General features: G+C 40.1%; 1 protein-coding gene across 1 annotated transcript in view; it reads right to left on the bottom strand.

Annotated features, from left to right (window-relative positions):
• Positions 1–390: 390 nt before the first annotated feature.
• ctnna1 (catenin (cadherin-associated protein), alpha 1) overlaps positions 391–23,051 on the bottom strand; it is an 88,206-nt gene continuing 65,545 nt past the window's right edge. The window contains exons 14-18 of the mRNA XM_083915563.1: positions 21,323–21,433; positions 18,895–19,076; positions 13,626–13,731; positions 3,667–3,801; positions 391–2,726 (exon numbers count right to left, since the gene is read on the bottom strand). Of these exons, the coding sequence (XP_083771689.1) occupies positions 2,436–2,726; positions 3,667–3,801; positions 13,626–13,731; positions 18,895–19,076; positions 21,323–21,433 (825 nt within the window). The 3' untranslated portion in view covers positions 391–2,435. The remainder of the gene's footprint in view (positions 2,727–3,666; positions 3,802–13,625; positions 13,732–18,894; positions 19,077–21,322; positions 21,434–23,051) is intronic.

The following is a 23,051-nucleotide window of genomic DNA, read 5'->3' as shown; positions in this document are numbered from 1 at the left end:
CTATGGTGCTCTCCATTTATTTCACATGCTCTGTGGGTTGTTCAAAGTGATTCTGAAACACTAAAGAAATCCAATCTTAAGTAACCTAGCCCCTTTCACACATGCACTGCAAACCTGAAAAATGCAGACATTACCTGGCGGGACTGTATGTGAGAACACAAATGGCCGATTGAGTTGGACCGGGCATCAAGTAGTTTACCCTCTCAGTAAAAAGACTGTTTAATCTCCTTATGAACCCATAGGCGAAAGGAGCCGCAGCCACTCATTGCCCGGTGTGTACACAGAGCAAATGGGTGTGTTTATGACGTTTCTATGATGCTGCAGTCGACACAGGAAGACAACAAACCTACGACGGTGAAGAAAGGGTGAATCAGACAGCAAAAATGTGTAATTGGGGAGACGACAAGATTCGGAAACATCTGTCAGTAAGGGCTGGATGAAGTCACCAGACAACTTCCAGGGTCTCCCACTGCATTTTCTGCACTGGCTACTGTGAAAGGGATAGCACCAGAAGACTGAAGAATGTGTTTGATGTTACAAGCTGCACTTATTTTTCAAGAGAATATAACCCACAACAGTGGAGCAACCTAATTACAGAATTACAAGAGCATAATGTATATAGCCCTCAAGTAAGTAACGCAGACTATCAGCGGTATGTATAAATAATATAATGCCTCAATTATGCACAACAGCAGATTTAGAGTATGTGGTAAAACTAATTTTACTGTTGAGAAAGACAATTAACTTCCCTGATTTCTACAACACAGATCTGGTATAATGGCAAAACAAAGCACATATGGAAAGTGGACAGAGGAAGAAAATTATTCAGTCTGCGGATAAGAAAGAAGAAAATGCCCGGTTTCATTTAATTGTTTATTAAGATATAAAGCAGGCACATGAATATAAGAAACTTGTGCACTAATAAGTCAGCTCTCAATAACAAAAAATCCACAGCAAAGTAGTTTGATATCACTCAAGATTCAAATCCAAACTCAAATACAGCAAAAGACAAACTGTCGAAATTCTTGGTTCTACAGTAAAAATCCACCTGTCAGATAACCACACATACCCATCCTGTTATAGTTCACAGATGTCAAACGATCAAAGCAAAGTTTCAGCCTGAGACCAAAGCAGGAGGGTTTCAAAGCCTTGCTGTACACCAATGCACCACTATGCACAAAGACACTATGTGTGACTGGGAAACAGCCCACAGTTGTTACATGAAGATAACAAAAACACTCCTGTTTAAAGCTCAAACTCCTGGTAAATAGTTTCTAGTTTTGTATAAAGATTGTGTTCAAGCTTAAGGACAAGGACTATAATAACAAAAAAAAAGCAGAGTTTAAAGTCAGTGAAATCCCCTCCTTTCCTCACCTATCTCTTAGCTGTGGAGAGAAAACATATTGATCCCTCAATTTGGAAACATTGTTATATTGTGGAGGTGTTTGGTCTCATTGACAGTTAATGAAGCTTGTCGGCTTTGGAGAGTAACGACACAGGATCTACTCGTTGTTTAGCTCACTGGGTTCTCCCGGACTCTGAGGGACCGAGGCTTATTTACAAAGTTTGACTGCACTGGATTGAACTGTGTGCCATTAGCACAAGTACCAGTTATGCAGCAAAACAGGACGCTGAATACTCTGTCACCTTGATGCATGATGAAAAAACAACAAAAAAACATAACAGAAAATTCAACTTGAGATGTTTAAATTATAAAGAAATTACATTTTGACCAAATGGAAGAGAGTACAAGTCATTAGTCTTTTGCACTAAAAACGGTGTTTAGATCAGTTTACACTTATCTGAGCTGTTTAGTGGCATAACAAAGCATGTATAAAGTTAGAAAAGGCAGGCACACATGGAAATAAATTGACTTTGGCTCCTTACGGCTGAACCAAAACATACTTAGAATCTTACCAGTTAGCCCAGCACATCCACATGAACTCCAGTTATTGCTCAAGTTAAAAAAAAAGGCGGACAGATTTTGCATAGTTGATATTTGCCGTACGGAAGGTATTCATCTCAAACATTGTAGTGGAAAACACCAGCAAGCCCACAATATTATTATAAAACTGGTTAGAATATAAAATAATCAGAAGCCTCTTGGAATTAGTTGTTATAATATCTATGCAATCCGCTCCCCTTCCTCCCATGAACATGAAAGAGAAAAATGGGAAATGTGAAAGGAAAAATGCATTTGTCCAGTTGATTTCCCTCCAACTGCCTTCTCCAGAGAAGAAACAGTTAATGCCACAGACTAGAGCAAATCTGAATTTATGGAATAGATATGAGGCAGTGTAGGAATATTATGTTGTCTATGCAGGTGGAACGAATATGATAAAACCTTTTTCTTTTTTGATAGAATGACAAGCTCTATCTATATATAAACTCATTGGTCAACATGTTGTGTTCTCTTGAATCACAAATAGGGGAGTCTAGATGCTATCCATGGCTTTGAACTCGCTCAGAGCCTGCACAGGGTTGATATGCTTCTTCTGAGAGGACCTCTTGACCCTGTTGGTTTGGCCGTCGTCCTGCTTCTCTCTCTTAACCAGAGGCTTCTTCTCAGGAGCTTTCATCCTCCAGGAGATAGCTGGCATATTAAGGGCCTCCATGTTTCTGCTCTTCTGGTACTTAGTGGATGCAACGTAGGAGGCCTTTACGGTGGACACCACCGTGTTCATCAGGTTCTTTGCTGCCTGGATAAGGGACATGGCGCTGTCCAACTGAGTACATGGAAGAGAACACAAGAGAAACGGTCAGCCTTATAAAATGGTGAAAGCAACAAATGTTAGTTTTGAATTTACATCCGTTTTGAATTTGTGTCACATGGAGGCAAAAATGCTCCTGTCTTTCTTATACCTTCCAGTTTTTTATTGCAAGTTTTCCAGGGGCAAAACCAAGACTCAAGTGTTTGTACTGAAGAATAAACGACCTTTCAGAGTCTGGCATACAAACAGATGTGTGAAATTTGAGAATATGGAAAAGGTCACACTAATTTCATCTCCACAATTTAATAGCCTCAGTGACACTGGTGACACCTCTCTGGGGGCATTAGAAGCATAGTCTTTTTTTCAGCCCTACAGAAAAGGGGGAGGAATTCATCCTTTCCTACAAATAAAAAACTATTTGAATGAATTTGACTGGCAACTAAGTGGTTAATTAATGCCTAAAGCATTTGCAAACACCGCCCTTATCTTAAGTAGTAAAATTGTTAGAAAACATTTGGGCAACATTAGTTATTTCCAGAACAGTGAAAGCCATTATTTCTGTTATCAATTTCTCAATAATTAATAGGAAATGCAGATTAAAGTTCAGAGAATTAATCATTAACTAATGATGCCACCAAGTCTTTTAATGTATGTAGGCAACACCAGATGATAACATTTTAGAAAGCATCCAATGCATTCTATTGATTAAATTATCTTTCTTACTCGAGGTTTCATATTAAAAAAATGCAATTTCTCTTTCTCATCAAAATACATTGTATCATTAAGCCTTCAGAGAAAGACTGCATTTTCTACTTCACTTTACCTTTTTTGTGACTGGTTTCAAATCTCCCATTTCAGCTGCTCCACTACTACTTAGTTACCCATGGGCCTTTGGCACAATGACGATTGTAAACTGTAGACAATGTGTCATATGTTAAACTTATGTTGAACTTACCCCAGAGACAACCAGCTCTCCTCCCAGGTTCTGCACCTCTGCCTTGACTTTGCTGCAGATGTTCAGCTGGTGGCAATACAAGGCAATTCGCTGCAGGTAGGCAAGCAAGTCCTGCTTACAGGTAGAGTCGGGACACTGCAAGGGAGAACCACAACGTGTCAACTAATGCACATACACATTAATTAGTACATTAGCATAAGCCGTTTTGTGCTTATAATACTACCTGCTTGCCGTTGTACAATGAATCAATTTAGTCATTTGCTGGTACTACTCAATCTGAATATGTATTTGATTCTACAGACGCGATGATGTCGCAATTTATCAAGATGAGTTAGTAGCAGTGTGACGGGTAAGGTAGACACCCACATTAGGGCAGTGCTCAGAGCCAAAATGAATAACGCACGCCCACAACCTGCTAGATTGATAACTCATCTTCACAGGGTTAAGCACGATTAAGTCACACAGAATGCAAATTATATTTGGAGGCAAACACTGCTGTCAATCAATTACATTGGTGTTAATAATCTTGTGTAGTCTTTTTGGAAACAAAAGTGTTTGGATCTAAAGTGTAAACAGCAACCGTGTTTGTAGAAAATAAATTAATTTGATGTATAACTAGAAAACATTTTTGATATGATAACACCAGACCATGGCCCCTCCCTACTTCAGATGACATTCTGCTTGGATTCCATCTTTGAGCTATGCCTTCATTTACATTTGAACTATACACCCGTGTAGTTTCGTGACTGCATCTTGCAAGGTTTGCAACGTCATCGCAGGAGCAAAATCTGTCCATAGACAAACACCTGGCAAAATATTTAAAACCACCTCAGTGTTAGTTCACGCTACAGTACATGTCTCCAGGACCACATTTTGCCATTATTACACACCTACACACAGACTCACAAGTAGTCACAATACTAGGTGTCACTGCCGTGGCTCGTAACAAAGTCATCACCCCACCTTCCGCCGGTTTGAGAACCCTCCATCCCAACAACTTAAACAATGACTTCAGGTACAAAAGGTGTGAATAAGCTGCTCAGAGCTTGAGAAGCACTCAAAGTGGCTTCAATAAATACAACTATTCTCAGAGGAAACATGTAGCGGATGACAGTAAGCTTAAAATATGTGGCAAAACAGAGACCAGGGGTTCAGTACCAAGTTGAAAAAAAAACAACCTTTTTCTTGTTCCCAACAAGGCATTACAATATTGTTGAAAGTCAGCTATGAACAAAAAACACAATGCATTGGCGCCATAAAAAAATACCATCAATTTCAAGAAATCCAGTAAATTACCATAAAAACCCACTTGAAAGTGGCAGAATGGTCGGTGCTTCAGAAGTGCATGTCATTTAGCATTGGCAATCTTTTTGAATTATGTCATCTCATCATAATTAGACCCGGGTTCTACCTTGAAACACCATTTCCAATCTCTTTCCTACTTTGCTAAACAAGTCCCCTGCCAGCATAGTAATTAGGCCACTGTACTCTTGTTAGCTGCTCATCTAGTGAGCGATGTAAGCACCCTGATGGGGCTCTTACACTTTATATCAGATTGTAGATCTCAGCAGGGTGACCTGACACACTAACAGTATGTCAGCAATGACCATGACATGGTGAGACTGAGTGTGTAAGAGATAATCAGAGGCTGCCAGCTTTTCACATCCTCTACTAAACTAACTGTACCTGTGAAAAGCACAGGGGTGACCATGCGAGTGAGCAAGCCAAGAGAAAATACTGGCTGAAACACCAGCATTTGCAGGTGCTTGGCAGTCTGAAGGAGGAGTCCTTTGGCAGCTGTTAATCAGTGCGGGGAAAAGGTTAAAGGGAGGCGATAGCAGCCAATCTTTTAATTGATGAAATCTCTGCAGGAAGGAGATGGTGCGGTCAGTGCTGACGAGCAGAAGTGTGCAAGAGTGTTTGAATGTGTCTAGACAAACTGAAGAGGTCTTTTGTCTGACCATAAGTGAGCAAATAACACAGAATGGACAGCTCTCAATAATGCCATTACCACTAATAAAGTGCTTTAAATCCACATAGGTTGAAGAACCCCCTGTTTTCGTTTCTCTATGCAAAGGAAGGAATGGGAAACATATTTGTATCAAGATTTTTTGACACTTCAAACAGACTAGGACTTATGATGTTTCTAATCCTGCTGAGCGCGTCAGTATCCCTGGTGGGAATGTAGAGCGCTCTGCTTAATATAGTGCAGTGCATTCACTCCCAGACATACAACCATGGCTGAACGCATTTAAACACCACCCTGGCCAGCACAACTGTGCTCATTCATACATATCATACATGATGAGGTGCTATAGTGAAATATGGACAGAAAATACATACCATAACCAAAGAAATCCACCCCATCTATTAAAGGTCACAAAAACAAATAAAACTAAAACCATTACAAGTATGTCTTTCCTTATCAAGAGCTTTATAGATGTCCTCTGACAATATTAAGAAAAAAAACTAAGTCTTCCGTCACTACCATCTATTCCTGATTAATAGAAGAATGGGTTAAGTAGAGAGGAGGGAAATGTAAAAGTTGACATTCTATTAAAGAAAGGTAAGGAAGAGGAGATGAGGGGAAAGAGGGCTGGAGGGGATGATCTGCATACATGGCTGAGGGACGGAGGAAAACGTGAGGAAGGAAGGTTTAAAAAAAAGAAGGAAAGAACCAGAGAAAAATAAGTAGTTGGAGGAAAGACGAGGATGAAGAGGGAGCCAGAGGGGGAACAGTATGGAGAAGTAAATAAGGGGGAGAAATCCAACTGGGAAAATGGGACGTAGACAGGGGGATTCAACTTTAGTTTGGGGGGTGGGGTGGGTTTAAGTAAGTAAGAGAGTGTGCGTTTGTGTGTACAAACACACACATGCAATAGCAAAGACCTGGGATGAGGCTGAATGCAGCAGCCATGCTAATGAGGGCTTGGGGAAGTATTCAGACGGCTGAGATCAGGGCACTGTGAAAGCATCACTTGTGCTCATACTCAGCTCAGCTGCTGGCTTCACTCAGCACTCAGGAAACTCTGCAAGGCTGCTCTGAGTGTGACATGTGAATACAGAAGTTGCACAGAGAAGAGACGAGAGACACCTTGGGTTGTTTTTGGTAATGCAAATAGTAGCCCTGTGTGTGGGCTTGGGTTTGCTCAGGTGCTCAAGGTGATCATTGTTTGAGGAGCCTAAGTACCTCAGGGACCACCTGCACTGTGCTACAGCGATGTTTCCACAAACCACATGTATCAGTAGATTACTCACATGTCACAAAGAAACCTCTTATCTCTCTGCTTTTATACCAAATGGTATGAATAATTATCATGCAAATAATGTGGGTATATGTTCAACCTGTAAGTAATTGTGCAGCTCGTAGAAGCGCCATAACCAAGCAGTCGTGTTAAAAGTCACATCCTGTCTCACAATTCAGACAATTAATTTCCATTTCACAAAACAAAATTTGCTCTGGTGTGAAAGAGAAAAGGATAATTGTTCTTGTTCCCACTGAGTGATGGGCTCCTCTAATAGTGACTTCAACCATTAGAGGCTATCATTTACATTTTTTTTCTCGTCTTCTCTGAGTGCTGCTGAAAAACGTTCCTCGAGCCTGATGATATAGGCTCTTGCTGTGTGGCCAGTTATGAACTGGGACAGTTAACCTTGCTTGGTCAGCTACTATTGAGAGATGGCAAAGCAGGGAGAGAGGAACTAGAGACTTCATCACAATACTCTGGATATCTTTTCAAGGCAAACCAATAGAAAAGGTGAGTCACCATCTTTCAAAAGGAGCCAGCAGCACAGGTAGAAATGTCAATGGTTCTTGCTGGGTTGTTCTCACCTCTTCACTGCTGGCTATAAGTGCCTTCTCAGGAAAATAAAGGTGAAACATCCAAGTTGGGCCAAAACATAGCAGATCATTATTATAATTTGATAACTGAATCCTTTAAGTAACAATGCCTTACATGACTTTAAAGTATATACCATACTAATGAGGTTTTCACTTCATACGTGTGTGGGATGCTCTCTCTTATTTTGCATTATTTAGCATGTCAGCGCTTTTGCTCGAGAGAAGGTTCAGAGTATAGTGTAAACCAAAGCAAAAATAATTTTCCCTTTACAACACACAGCCCACAAAATAAGAAAAGGAAATGAGGCAATAACAATGACAGAGCAGGATATCGAACAAAAAGATTTCACTGGGCTACGTGTTGGGTAATGTCCATGATATAAAAGATGATCAGGAAGGTCAGGTCCCATCATTGGAAATGCCATGCAGTTCCGCTGAATTCCATTATACAAAGACAGAGGCAGAGCCACTGTGAAGCTGCCGACCAGCACTGACCTTTCAGGACGCATAATCCAGAGGAAATGCCAATTTCCAATATTTACTGACAAGGCAGCATTCTAATGTGGTGCTGCCAGCAACCTGTTGGTGGGTGCCACAGGGCGATGAACACAGCAGTATTTTCTGATAGGTTTTGTCATACAGTTACTTCCTATCATGACATAATTGATACTCCCACTGGCCTCAGTTATCAGTGGGGCGTTTAGAGAACCAGAGGCAGTACAGTAAAACAGCTAAAAAGTACATGTTTTTAATTCCAAAAGAATACTGACAAATAGGACTGGGCAAAATGGCCAAAATCTTCTACCGCAATATAAATCAGTTCATAAATATAAATATAAATATATATATATATATATATGAATATTGAAAAGTGTTTTCTCGTTTCATTAAGAACTTTAGCGCAAAATGAACATAATGTGCAAGGATCAGAATGTAAACATCCAAATGTGCATCTACTGTTTTTTTGACACTGCAATAGAAAAAAAATGTACTTTGACGATATGTATCATCATATTGCCTCGCCCTACCGATAACTATGCCTTAACACTATAAATCAGCCCAATATATCATAACGTACTGGCAGCCCAATTTGTTCTCCTGATAGTTAAAAGACAAGGTCAAACAAACACAAACACCTAAGCTTCACTGTTTAGTGAGAAGGAAACAAATCCAAAAGCTTAGGCCAGCCAACCTCTTTCACCATTTTGCTTAACTGATCTGATATACAAAACATCTTCCAAGGGGAGGGAGAAAAAAATCTGACATTTGTATTCCTGTGTACGCGGTAGAAGGCTGTGGATAACTAACTGTGCCTAACCTGAGAAAGGACCTTCAGAACAAGAAACCACTGGGAACCTTTATCTGCAATTACACCTCACACCTGCCACAGGGGATGCAGGGATACATAATATATGTTACAGTGTGCTGACTGCCACTGGGACATATAGTGTACAATTAGGATACAACCCATTGGAAAGACAATTTTGCTACTTTAAGCAGAAACGTATGTAGAAGATGTGACAAAACTGAGACAGGATATGATCAATGAAGATGAATACACTGCAACACAGAAAAAATGATGTAGTAAACAATAGTGGATAAAACCCCGAACAGAGAAAACTTCCTACTCACAGGACCTCTGATGGAGTTGAGTAGGCCGCTGCTTTCTGTGCACAGCCTAGTTGATGGACTTTACCGTTTATGTGCTGTACATTAGATTTTGTCAGTCTGGTGCTGATTATGTCACTGTTGATGGCTAAATATAAATCTGCCATGGTCTACCAAAATCAATCAAGATTCATTTCAAACAGAATGATGATAGCCAGATCTCCTCTCCTCGATGCATCTGCTAAAAAGATGCTCCATATTTGCGTGGGGACAATTCAATCACACTGGCACTTGGGAATGTTAATGTGACACTGATGCAGACAGAGAGTCCGGGTATGACAGGAGAAAATCAAGCTGGGGGCAAGCCAAAAAGACAGACTTTAGAAGTAACCACAGGGACCAATTAAATGTCCCTCATCAATTTTTAATGCTCATGCTGCACCTGTCAGTCATTTCCCTGTCGTACTTGTAAGCAAAACTTATAACTTAACAGGGCTGCTGCAGAATAGGTTAGTACCAACAGACATGTTAAAACATTTATATATTAATGTTTGACATTCAGACTTTGACTTTTATCTGGCCTGAACGTCGACTGCCCCAAAACCTCAGATTAGTAACTGCATGTTGATACCTAAGGCCTTCAAAGTTTTGGCAGACAAAATAGCTATACACTATTTTGTGCAAATCATGGTCATACAAACATCTCAATACATTCTTTGGCTGTTCTTTCTATGTCCCCCCCCAAATGATAAGCTACCCTTTGGGAACCAAAATATGGCTCTTTCAAGACTAAATTACTTTATTGGGCCTTCAGGATTGTCAGAAAGCTTTAAAATATTGAATTACTATGGGTAGATGTATTCCAAAAACAATCAATTGGGAGTTGATACATTTTTCCAACCAGCAAATAAGGTGGGCTTCACTCAAATGGGCTGAACTGCAGTTGGCTGAGGGCTGACCCTTGAACTGCTGAGCTGAGAATTTGTGGGCTCTCTGGGTGATTTTGCCTCTCCACTGCGGTAGGTAATTTACAACCCTGTCTGCTGTAAAGCGTCTAGGGCCAGAGCTGGGATTAGACTGTGACCAGCAACAGAGCCCATGGATCACCATAAATCTCCACTGATTGAATGCAAATTGGAAAAGTACACTATGTATGTCAGTATACATCATGAAAATCACACACACACGCGCACACACACACACGCGCACACGCACACACACGCACGCACACACACACACACACACACACACACACACACACACACACACAACCACGCACACACACACAACCACGCACACACACACACACACACACACACACACACATACACACACGCGCACACATGTTCTCTAAATAAGCAAGCCTTATTTTATGTGCATGTGTTTGTATGTGTACATGCAAGTGTTTATGTGGTGAGCAAGCAGCATAAATTTATGGGCTACATTGTGGCTTACACATTTGCATTATAAATCTCAATTACATAGCATTATTTGTTTACCCGCCTGCTCAGATGGAATTCTCATAAGGTGCCCTGCAGAGGAGGGTCATAAATTCTTAATAAACTGCAGTGCAGACCTTTGTACGGCACTGACCTAAATCCTGTAGCTCATCTCTGCACTACACTCATTTCTTTAAACTTTAATCAGGCTCTATTACACATATTTAACTGTTTTTCAGCAACCCCTAAACTAGACCATGTCCACCTAAACATCTCAGCGGAACACAATATGCACGCAAGAAAACATGCCATGACACAATCTTGCGAAGGAAAATGTGTGGTGAGATGCTGTGCTATCAGTCTGGGACCATCTGCTGATGTGTTTTATATGAGAAGTAAACCCTCATAGACCATCCAGGCCAGAGGCACAGAGCACAAGTGATTAATATGCCTAGGTTAATGAGCAGTCCCAGCATTGCCTTTGCTCCTCTGACTCTGACAGTATGTGTGCATCTTGGTGGTGATTCACTTAACTTTGCTGCTGGAGTATGTAGACCATCACAACGTACCATGCCTTTGCTGTAAGGAAGCCTGAAGCATCTCCTTCACTGTAAGCGATATGGCCCTAAATATAAACTGCCTGCGTAAATAAATACATTTTTTTTAAAATTCGCCACCTGGCAATTATATTCCTAATTAAAAGGCGAAGCACTCTTAATGGATTCATCTCTCAGGAGGGTTATTCCTCTCTCCACACAGATTCACTCCCCCTTCTTTCTACCTCTTCCATCTCTCTATCATTTCCTCCCCACCCCATGTCTATCCCTGGCTGATGTGTAAGGGGTGAGTGTCGCCTGGCCTGCTAGTGTTTTGGTGTCTGCTGAGAGAGAAAGGCTGAGAGGGACAGCTGGACTGGTTCAGAGGCTGCTGGGGTCCTCACTCGTGGCAAAGACGTCTGTTCCAACAGCCAAAGCTCTTCATTTATTCATACTTTGAGTGCTTCATACCCCAAAATCCCCTAATAGTATACACACACACACAAACATATCCACAGAGGATAAGAAAAAGAAACAAGTACCTACAAATAGTCAAGCAAGGGAGAACATGAAACACACACACACACACACACACACACACACACACACACACACACACACACACACACACACACACACACACACACACACACACACACACACACACACACACACACACACACACACACACACACACACACACACACACACACACACACACACACACACACACACACACACACACACACACACACACACACACACACACACACACACACACACACACACACACACACACACACACACACACACACACACACACACACACACACACACACCTGCCCATCTGTTTTCTTTGGAGGATAACAGTGTTTTCATTAAAGTGAATAAGCATCTTCAAAAGTGGCAGTGAGGCATAAAAAAGTCGCTTTCCAGAACGGCTTATTCCCTATTCAGATGATTCGGATGCAATTAGGTCAGAACAGATACAATTTTTATTTCTTGACAGTCATGGGCCTGTATTATTAGGGATCTAAACAATTTCCCCCTGGGATTATTAAAGTATTTCTGATTCTGATCTGAGGTCACATTAAAAGAATATATCAGTCGTGCAGGGCCAGTAGTGTTGGCATAATTCCCGCCAACAACTGCTAACAAAAAGAAAAAAAGGTACTTGACATACAGAAATGTCAACAAAAGCAGAGCAAAAGAGACTGACAAAGCCTCTGGTGTTATCAAAACTGAGATCTTAATACAAACATCTAAAGGCAGTGTGTGCCTTCCTGAGCGACTGGGTTCTTAAATAGAAATGGAACAAACCCACAGCTGCTACATCTAAACCACATAAGTATCCCATGTCTTCACAGGACAAGACCTCAATCTGACAACCATGTCTTGTTGCAAACATCAAAACTAAACTATTCCATGATTTAACAACAAAATGTATACATATTGCAGACAAAGAGGCTATAAGTCTCCGCCTAGGAGATGGCAAATGAATAAGTTGGGGGATAAATCATGTAGAGTGTCTCCCTGAGGAGTGGTACAGTGCAAGTATTTAAGTGAAATATGAGGCCATGGATAATTGAATGTGTGTTTCCCAATGTCAAGGACCACAGTCTCTGAGGTAAGGGATAGATGTGGAGGGATGATGGAATCGGGAATTGGGGAGTGGGAGATGGAAGAACGAGAGAGGGAGGGAGTGTTTGATCCTGAAAGAAATTGGCAAAGACTGGTAAGGGGTGTCTCATGAATAACGCAAATCATAGTAGTTGTTAACATCTGAAGGGATCTGCTGTGTGAGCCTTCTACTTGGATTTGCTCCTAAACGTGCAAATGAGAAAAAAAATTAAATAATGAAAAACAAAGCAAAAAATACATTTCACCGTGTACTGAATGTTGGTTTGTTACTTTTTGTAAACAACTCTTAAAGTAATAAGGGCACAGAAAATTCCATAACTCCTATTCCGAGTCTTTAAATCAGGCTCACACACAGTGCTGTTAAGGACAACATTTAGAAACAAAAGGAAGGGATGTCAAGATGCAATCAGGATGAAAGCTTTGCTTTTTTTTTTTTAAACTCTGCACGAGCACAAAAGCATGCAAAAATGTCAGTTCCTTCAGCAACACGGGAGCAGAGAAAGAGTTGTGCATTTGGGTAATGAAAAACTTTACTCAACTACACATGGTGTTAACTTGTGTGTACCATAGTCAAAACATTCATTACTTGGTCGATAGTAAATATAACTTTGGACGTAGATAAGTCATCATCACAAATATGAAATGCACCCATTATTAATACATGACTGATACTTGACAGATGTGCCCTTGTCTTTTAACACAGAATATGCACATGAAATTCAGATTCTTAGAGCTCCTTCTGAGGTCTTACATCACCAATATGTGAAGGGAAAGTATAGTTAATAGGAAACTGGAGAAGGGTTAAAGAAGGAAATTGCATAATTTGTAGCTTTGCTAGCACAAAGGTGTACGCTACATCAAATCCTCTGGGGCGGGTGTTCATCAACAACTTACATTGTCTGCGATGGTGCGGCCCAGCTTGTCCATTCGTGATCCTGCCTCTGCAATTTTCTTGGCAGCGCTGATGACATCAGACGTATTCTTCAGTGGCCCTTTTCCCCTGGGGAAAAAAAGTGAAAAGATCAGTCACTGTTTCTGATCTGCTGCAGCCTCATTCAATATGCAGGAGCAACATCTCCTACATGAGGCAGCTGTTTGTTTTGGAAGGTTGTTTTTTCGTTCAAAGGCAAGTACGGATAGAGAAGCTTAATTTTATGGCAGGGGTTGGCAACCTTTTTCATATGAAGTGCCATTTTCAAATGGCCTTGTTCATCAATATGCCATATCAACATTAAACGGTCAACCAAAACCGCTCCAGCAGTGTCGCCCGCCCCTCAACTGCGCCGCATTCCGTTTATGCTGTTGTACTAGGGATTTTATTGATTAACTTTTGAACCATTAACCAACAATAAGAATTGTATATATTATATACACACACACACACACACACATGTGTATATATATATATATATATATATATATATATATATACACACACACACACACACACATGTATATATATATATATATATATATAGCAAATTGTATTTTAGCTGTCTGTAAGTCGTTGGTTTTTCTGGTATACTGTGTGTTGTAACGGTCAGTTGCGAGGAAATCCTAAGGAATTCTAAAGAAACCATGAATCAAGAGGCTGTCATATTACTGTGGTCAAAAGTATCACATGTTTTTATCACAACACAGATTCTCATACTTGGTCTCTTTTATTCAAACAGCTCTGAGGGGTTTATTAGAACACTAAGACACAAATCAGACTGGTTTCATGTCTGTTGGCGGAGAAATGTCGGTTGCCCTCAAAAACCTTACACACAAAAACACACTAGCTTGTCATTTGTATTGCCATTTTCATCCAAGAATGGGACAAAAAAGGAGAGCCAAAGAAAAAAAAAAGGGAATTGAAAGTAGAGTGATGAGACTATGATTCCATTCAATGACTTTGGTTATTGTCCTGATGTTAAACATCCAACCTTGACTATTCAAGGGCCAAACGAAGCCTGTCCCATGACAGGTCAGTCCAGCCCTGGCCTGACCCGCTGTAAAGCTCGTCAGCTATTTGCCTTTTTTTCATGCCCCCACAAGGGACTCTGGGACACAGTTGGCAAGAAGCACAAATTGGATTCAAAGCTGCTCTCTCCAGGCTAAAAAATGAGCCATCCAACCCAGAACAGATGGAATTTTGTTGTGTGTTCTCTCGCTTCCTCTTTATTCTCATCTCTAACCCTTCCCCTCTCTTGCTATGCTGTAAAGCAAGTCAGGGTCCTAGTGGAAGAGGCCACGCGTCAAAGCACAGACTGAAAGCTTTTGGGGGACAAGTCAACCCCTTGAGATAGAGCTGGATGTATTGTGATGGGTCCTGGAAAAAAAAAGAAAGAAAGCCTGCATGGGGTGTGTTTAATAGTGTTGCTAGTTTAATGCTGTAGTTAGCCTCAATAAGAAAACATCCCACCACAATGCATAAACATAGAAACTACTGATTTCTCCCTAACCACTGATTTCTTTTCTAAAAATATCTCTTGCTTTAGCCTCGAGAAATAAAGGGCCAGCTGTTAAATTTATTCACCTTCTCCAGCTCCGCTTGAGTGGCGAAATTACGATAGGTAACAGCACAAAGAGGCCAATGCGACAGACAAGAACTCCTGACAGGAGGACTACCTTGCAATATTTTTGTAGTGGATTTGTAAATGAAGAAAAAACCAGGGACTTGAGATCTGGTGACAGCTGCAGGCCACCAGATGGGTGCAAGCCACATCAGACCGAGCAGTCCACAGCACAGGAGGGTCTAAAAAAGCTCCAAAATATGTTGCATGTTTCCAAGCCACATGCCTTATTCATGAGTTCTGCCATACGACCATAAGCGATGCAGGAGTTGACAAGAATCTCTCTCACTCTCTGCAGATTTGTCAAGAGAGAGGTCCAGAACACTTACCTCATATAGCATTAACCTTGGCAGGGCTTTGAGCCAGCTCAAGGTTAAGGGGGCAATCATTTGTGCCTGGCTGAATTAGCCAGCAACTGACCTTCCATGTGCTACTGCCGCATGTGAGAGTCAAGGCATAATCTGAAGATATATATATATATATATATATATATTCCTCCCGACAGACACTCACACAGGCATATACAGACGGAAATCCAAGTTCTCATAATGACAAATAAGAAAAGTCACAAAAAGCCAAGAAAAGTCAGAACTAAGATGTGATCTTAACCCATATATTAGCAAACGCAATAGAAACTGCAATATTGACAATACAGTCATAAAAGTAAAAAAAAACTTAGAAAGTGAATCTGAACTCATTGACCATAACTAAGGTCAAAGACATTTAATCTTTACCACAAATACTCGGAATTCAAAACCTGGCAAGCCAAGATAAATATTAGTCAACAATATTGTTTTTAAGGTATTCAAAACCTGAGCTACAAATAAAACTTATTTTATAGTTTACTGAATGATGCAAACAAAGAACAAATAAAGTAATTCATGAACTGCCATCTTAGTTAAGTTTCTAAAATGCAAATCCAGATGCGAGGCTGAAATCAGGACAACGTGAAGAACACTCATAAGCTCTGGACATCACATGGTTGTCGGTGCTAGGTGACAGTTGCACAGGTTAGCCAGGTGAATATCCAATACACATTTAATTAGGAACACGTTCGCTACTGATGATCCAACTATGGAACCATATTAGAAACATCTTTTTTATTTAAGACAATTTAGGGTGTTTGCTTGTTATTAAATCCTAGATGAAATATGCAGGAGATAAGAGACTTGTTTTTTTATGGTTTAAAATCCAGTCACTGCCTATAAAAAAGAGCCTCGTCAGGGCATCCAATCAAAACAGCATTTCTCTTTGTATTGCTCAAAGGTAAACTACTGTGAAGTAGTCCAGAAGTAACCGTTCTCTGGAGCCTAACTGGCATGTGATTTAGTGATCTTAGCTTTTGCTCTCAGGATGAGATGGGAGCAGCTACACGTAAGCAAAAAGAACACCTGATGTTCAGTACCAACACAATATCTTTATGATTAGTATAAAGATGCAAAAACCTGACCAAATATGCTCATCTTGCATTCAGTGGAAGATATGAAAATTGTATTCTATTTTTTTTGTATTCTTAAATATCTATTGGCTATTTTTTTTCCTGCCTGAGTAGCTTTGTTGTTTTTGATTGGGAGGACCCACCAAAACAAATTTGGAATCTTGCAAAATGAATAAATTTACTTGATAAAGAAACATTGATGGTGGACATGCATTAGATGTTTTCCAGTAAAAAAAAAAACTTCAGTAGGCTGTGTTCCTTATTGGAGAGATATTTTCCATTTGAATCCCTGAATTTCTTGGGTCTGCTATATATTGTAAAACAGAGAGAAGCAGCCTTATGTAAAGATGTTGCTGCGATCAATAACCTCTTAAAACATATACACACAGCTGGCGCCATCTAATAAAGAAGCATGGATGGTAGCAGCATCATTTGCATTCCATTCACATGCATGTCTACAGTGGTTGTAATGCAAAAGGCTGCAATTATTTTTTCTCGGTCCTTTGGATGAATAAGCAGCAAATAAAAGATTGCAGGGTTATGTGTGACCTCAGTCTGATCACTGGCTGTGTTAGTATTTGAGACTCTTCTACAACTTTCCGGTATTGTACTTCTTTGGCCGAGGAGACGGGATCTTTGACCCATTCAGAAGATGGAGAGGCGGCATTTCATAGTCATTACGGATGTGACTCAGAGTTAGGCACATAATGTCCTCTGAGTAATTAACTTGAAAATTGTAAAAAGGCACAGTCATACAAACACAGCTAGGCAAAATGTCTTCTCACATCCTCCACACAAACGCAGTCGCACTGTGTGAGCTAGACGATCCCGCAGAGACAGAAATGATGTCCAACTCACATCAGAGTGTGTCAATATGAGCACATGACGACAAATTCCAATGTCAGATAACCCATGCTTACACACGATCGTAAACCTATTACACAACTTGTATGCTATATCCAAAAATAACAAAAATAAAAAAATTGTTTCTGTTCTATCCTTGTGTTTTTAAGGGTTTTTAAGGGTTTTACGAACAGTGCTTAGGAAAACCAACATTTTACAATATTAGAAATCATTACATGAATACTGTCTGAGAGTGTTGATTATTTTGGGAGTAACAAATCGGGTTTATTTAAATGGTGGTGTCATCCTTTACATTACATTAGGATGGCTTGACACATAAAACCTATATGATGTTGATTAAGTATTTTGCAACCTGGACTCTATTTTCCATGTATTTTTGCAAGTAACTAATGGCAACAACTTTTTTTTAAACGACCGCTACAGCCGTGAACCCGGCTGCAGTGTAATAGAATGGGGAACCTGCACACCCGCAATATACGTCCCACTTAAAGTATTTGTGTTTTTAGATTAAAAAAAAATACTGAAATTCGAACATTTCTGATATATGAAACGAGTTTGTAAATTTTCACCCTGCTTGTGATCATAGGTTTCAGAAACAGCAGCATATTTAGAAGCCATATTTAGTCCTAGGATGTTTCATACCATTTCTCCAGGACAGGTTATGATTCCGAATTTGTTGTTGTTTTTGTTTAAACCCCTTCTCTACCATGTACATTGGCTCAACAAACACTGACAAGGGCAAATATTGCCACCTTATAAACCAGCTCTGCTGAGTGAGACAGTCTATTTAAGATTTACAGTGCACACCCAGCTTTATTCATGTACCAGAGAGAGGGAGATGTGATGCACTGCTTATGGTTGTGCATATTAAGATTAGGGGAGGAAGGAAAAATAATCAAGAACAAAATCCTACCTACAGTGCTGCTTAAGGAAAATAAAGAGCTTTGATGCATGAACAGTAGTGTTAAACTGGGTGCATTGTATTGTGCAGATATGGGCAAATGTTGGGAAACAAATGTAGGCTTATTGGGTGATTGTATTAGGCTTAACTTAAACATGCATTCTATCTTGGAGGCATTGTGCTTTAACTGCACGACCACTGGAATATTAAGATGGGCATGGTAAGAGTACATATGCATATCAGTCCTGTAGCACACTACAAAGTTAATATGTGCAGCCGTACTACAAACCATTCCTTCAGATGTCTTCTCAGGCCAGAGAAATATCTACAATTACGAAATGGGCCATCATTTGTGGGGGAGGAAAATTACTCTGGGTGTGAGCCAAGCTGTTAGTCCAAACGTACCTTGTGAAGTCAGTCATCTCCATCATGATCATGCACATCTGTTTAGCCAACACAATGATGTCATTGCCACTGTCATCCCACTTGGATACTTCTGCATCCAGCTTGCTCTTCTCTTCCTGGAAGCTAGCCACCTGTTCGGCAATCTTTGCCTTCTGCTCCTGGGGCAACTGAGCCATGATAGCCTGAAGGAGGAATTATGGGAAACACAGAGGGTTAGAACACAAGCCCTCAACAAACCGTTTCAGAAGCCATTTCTGTCTCCAGGGCATTTTGTTTTACATCATCTCCTATGTTTTCCATGAATGCACATGTATTTGCCAGCCAAGAGCATGAGCAACTTCTTTCATACATTCTTACATGTTTTTTTTTAAACTTCCTTGAATGATCACTTTACTTCCTGGCCAATTTATTAGGTCCACCAAAACAATCTAATGCAATCCAGTACAACAGCTCTACCACAGGTTCTTTTAATAGCTTTTGTTAAAATATTCAGAAAAATGTTCAACATAATGTTTCGTAATGAGGTCGTAGTTACTGGTGTTTTACTGCACTGCATTATTTTGAAATTACTTTCTAATAAATATCCTATTTTCTATTATCACTGTAAAGGTAGAATAAATAGCTAAGATGTTGTATTGGGCTGCATTCGATTTTTTTTTATTAGGTGAACCTAATAAAGTGTATAAGTATATATCAATGAACATTTTTTTTTTTTTTTTAAACTTTTTGTGCTGAATTGGAGCGAAGTTTTAAGACTGAAATACGACTACATGAATTGCTGTCTGTCCTGCAAATATTGTTTTTAAAATGGACATTTCACAGATTGTCCTATGTTAAGTCTGGACTGTAATTTTTTGTTTTTTGTTTTTTTCAGCTACAAAAGCCGGGTTCAAAAGGAGGTTCACAGCCACTAAGTAATAGTATGTGACATCTCCCGGAAAAAAATATACATTTATTGAACTCTATGCCTCTGGCCACTGAAGAAGATCAATATAAGGGCATTTATTTAGCGGTACTTAATATCATGTGCAAATGTGTTTAGCACCATTTCTATCCATCTTCTTGGGCTTAAAGGGCAGTTTTCAAAGAGGCAATCAGACATTCAATGAATGAGCTTTTGAGGGAGACACTTAAGAGCAGGAAATCGAGAGCGTTCATTCCATTACTGGTAAATAGGAGTCTCTCTCTGGAGTCACCTAAGCTTGAATAAAGCTGTTGAGGAATGTGCAGAGATGAAAAGCCTCTACCTAAAAAACTGCCAGATAATATTCAGTTAAGAAAACTAAAGCATGGAAATGTACTGATGGATCACACCACCGCTAGGGATTTTTGAGATTAATTTATTATTCTTTATTTTATTTTAACTCTCCATTTTCACCTCATCTTTGGAGGGGGCAAACAATAGCAGAATCATTCATTATCTGAGTCTTTTAGGTAGGAAAGGTTTAACCTAAACATTCAACATATTAGCCACCAACACAAATTGACTGGTTGACACAGGGAAATGATACTTAATGAACAAATGGCATAAATAATTATTTCATGTTTAAAAGCATCAATCTGATGCATTTTGAGAGAAAAATCAAGCAGAATTACAAGACAGTATGAATGTATAATAAAGTATTTATCCATACATAGTCACATTATGCTATACATGAACAAGACTTACAACTTCTCTCATGTAATGTGCAGTCTGCAGAAGAATGAAAAAACCAAGCCCTTAAAGAGTGTGTTTTGACAAGATGAATATGGGTTTTGAAAAAGTGTTTTGACATATTAATATGGGTGGAAAGGGGCAGGGGTTAGCAAACATTATGTGTCAATGACATGATGCCTACATGATTCACGTAGGTCGCCTATTTTGTTTTCAAAAGAGGGAATTTCACCGAAAGGTGAGGGATTTTTTATGCCTGGTTAGAGGACGAGAGGCTGAAGTATAATTGAAGTCTTTTTAAGTCTTGAACTCACTTAATGTCTTTGAATTTTAGGAAACTACTATGTTCAACACAACAAATGACACCCAGTTCTAAAAGTTGTGGGAGGAAAAACTTCAGCCTGGTGGCGCCAAGCCAACTGTGCGGAACCCATTAACAGTAGGTATGGGGGTGGAGTGTTTGACAGAACAACAATGGCTCTGTCAACATTAACATGAGCGTACAATCACAAAAGATCATAAATAATATAAACAACTTCACTGAAGCATGTAATACAAACTTGTAGGTCAATATTTAAACATCTTCACACCTGTTCTGTGTTGCACTAGTGAATGCAATATCCTATATGAAAAATATCAAATATAAAATGTGTGTATTTCAATTATGTATATGCATTTCTCTTTTAAACATATCTCACACTTCTAATCAGCTGTTGATGCCACTTGAAATCAGAACTGGTCTGTAAATACTACAAGAAGCTATAGAAATCTTACCCGTGCACTCTGGCCGGCAATAAGCTGGTCATCCTCGGTCTGTACACTGGTCCTGCTGCGAACATCAAAGTCTTCAGTCTCAAAGTCAGAGTCGTCCAACTCCTCTGGAGTCTGTAATGGATCAACAGAGAGGGACAAAGGTGGCAAAGGAGGAGAGAAGACAGGTGGGGAGAACAAACAAGGGGAAAAAAGGTCAGAAAGAGCAGGTAGCTGTAGTGTTGCAAGTGAAGAACATTAAAAAAATATTGGCATTCTACAGCCTTTTGTGCCCTACCAAATAACCAACCTGCATACTATCTATGAGAAATGTCTTGACGCTGCCAGCCAGGGCAGCATCAAATAAATGTCTTCTTCCCCGGGGCTTGGTATGAGAAACTGTGAACTATAAATGAATTTGTAAATCAAGTGTAATGTGTTGCCTGTGCATTTCAAGAGGGGAAATGAAGGTACAAGCTGGTATGAAACATATTGGGAGCAAAATACTTCAGAGTCCCATCTGTTGCTGCTATCAGGTAGAAAGGCGAGTGAGGCATGAGTTGTGTTCTTCAAGAGTGTTGCTACTTCATTTCTGATCCTTCACCTCTTCCCTGGCTTTGAATGCAAAGCAAGCTCAGAGCAAGCATTTTCCCATTAATATTAAAATTCAAAAGCATTTCAATCTCAACAGGTCATGCTTAAGGCAAAATACAATACTGATTGACAGGGAAATGTATTTGGTGGTGATATGGGCAGAAGGAAGATGATGTGGAGAGATAGAGGTGCATTATTACGCCTCTGCCGCTACTTGTGCTTATCCAGCTGTCTCAATACCTCCCTTCTGTAATGGATTTGTAGCCCTCACATCTAAAAATAGCTGAAGGTCTCTGAACAACCGTAAACTGCTTTATGGGATGTAGAGATGCTCTTGTTCTTGAGGGAATAGGGGCATAGTTTTAGATACAAATCTGTAGTGACTCATAGGCATCTCTTTCAACCCAGACAATGCTGCTCAGTGGGGCAGAGATATCACCTACTGTGGCCTGTGCAACAGATAACCTGTGAATGTGGGAGGATCAGAAATGATAGCTCACGGTGGGCACTCACGACACGACTGTCGAGAAATGACAACAATAGCCTGTATTTGAATTAAAGGGGATTTTGTCAAGGTAGTGCTGTTTGCACAGCAAATTCACAGTAAATGAAATGTTAATAGTATTTTTCATGCTGTGGCAAAATATGGTAATAAATATTTAATATTGTAATGGTCAGACTCTCCACTGTTGTAAATATTCAGTTCCACCTGTATCTCCTCTGTATGGCATATATAACCACATGGTATCCAAAATCTCGTAGTTAGGAGAAGAAAGGGAGAAAGCTGAAATTACAGCATTGTGACAACTAGAAAGCCGGCTTAAATCTCATCTTAGGGCGTGATCACATTATCCTTTTGGCCGCGGCCAAAACCGGTTTTTCAGCTAAAGTCTAGTACCTTTAAGTAGTGTGAGCGCACCCGCTCCGCGCTCAACTGGGGCCAGCTGGGCCGCCACGGCCCGCTTGAAATAGGTGGGCTTTAGCGGAGCCGTTTGCACATGTACGAGCACGAGCGTGCGCACGTGTACGCGCACGAGCACGAGCCCTACTGCAGTAGCGTTATGTCCGCCTGTTCGGACATGTAAATAGAAGGACGGACCATGCGCGGACATTTAACAACAACAACAATGGCGGTGAAAGGTTCATGTTGGTGTGATGC

Source organism: Echiichthys vipera, assembly GCF_963691815.1.
Source record: "Echiichthys vipera genome assembly, chromosome: 6".
Lineage (NCBI taxonomy): Eukaryota > Metazoa > Chordata > Actinopteri > Perciformes > Trachinidae > Echiichthys > Echiichthys vipera.
This window is presented reverse-complemented; position numbering and strand designations above follow the sequence as displayed.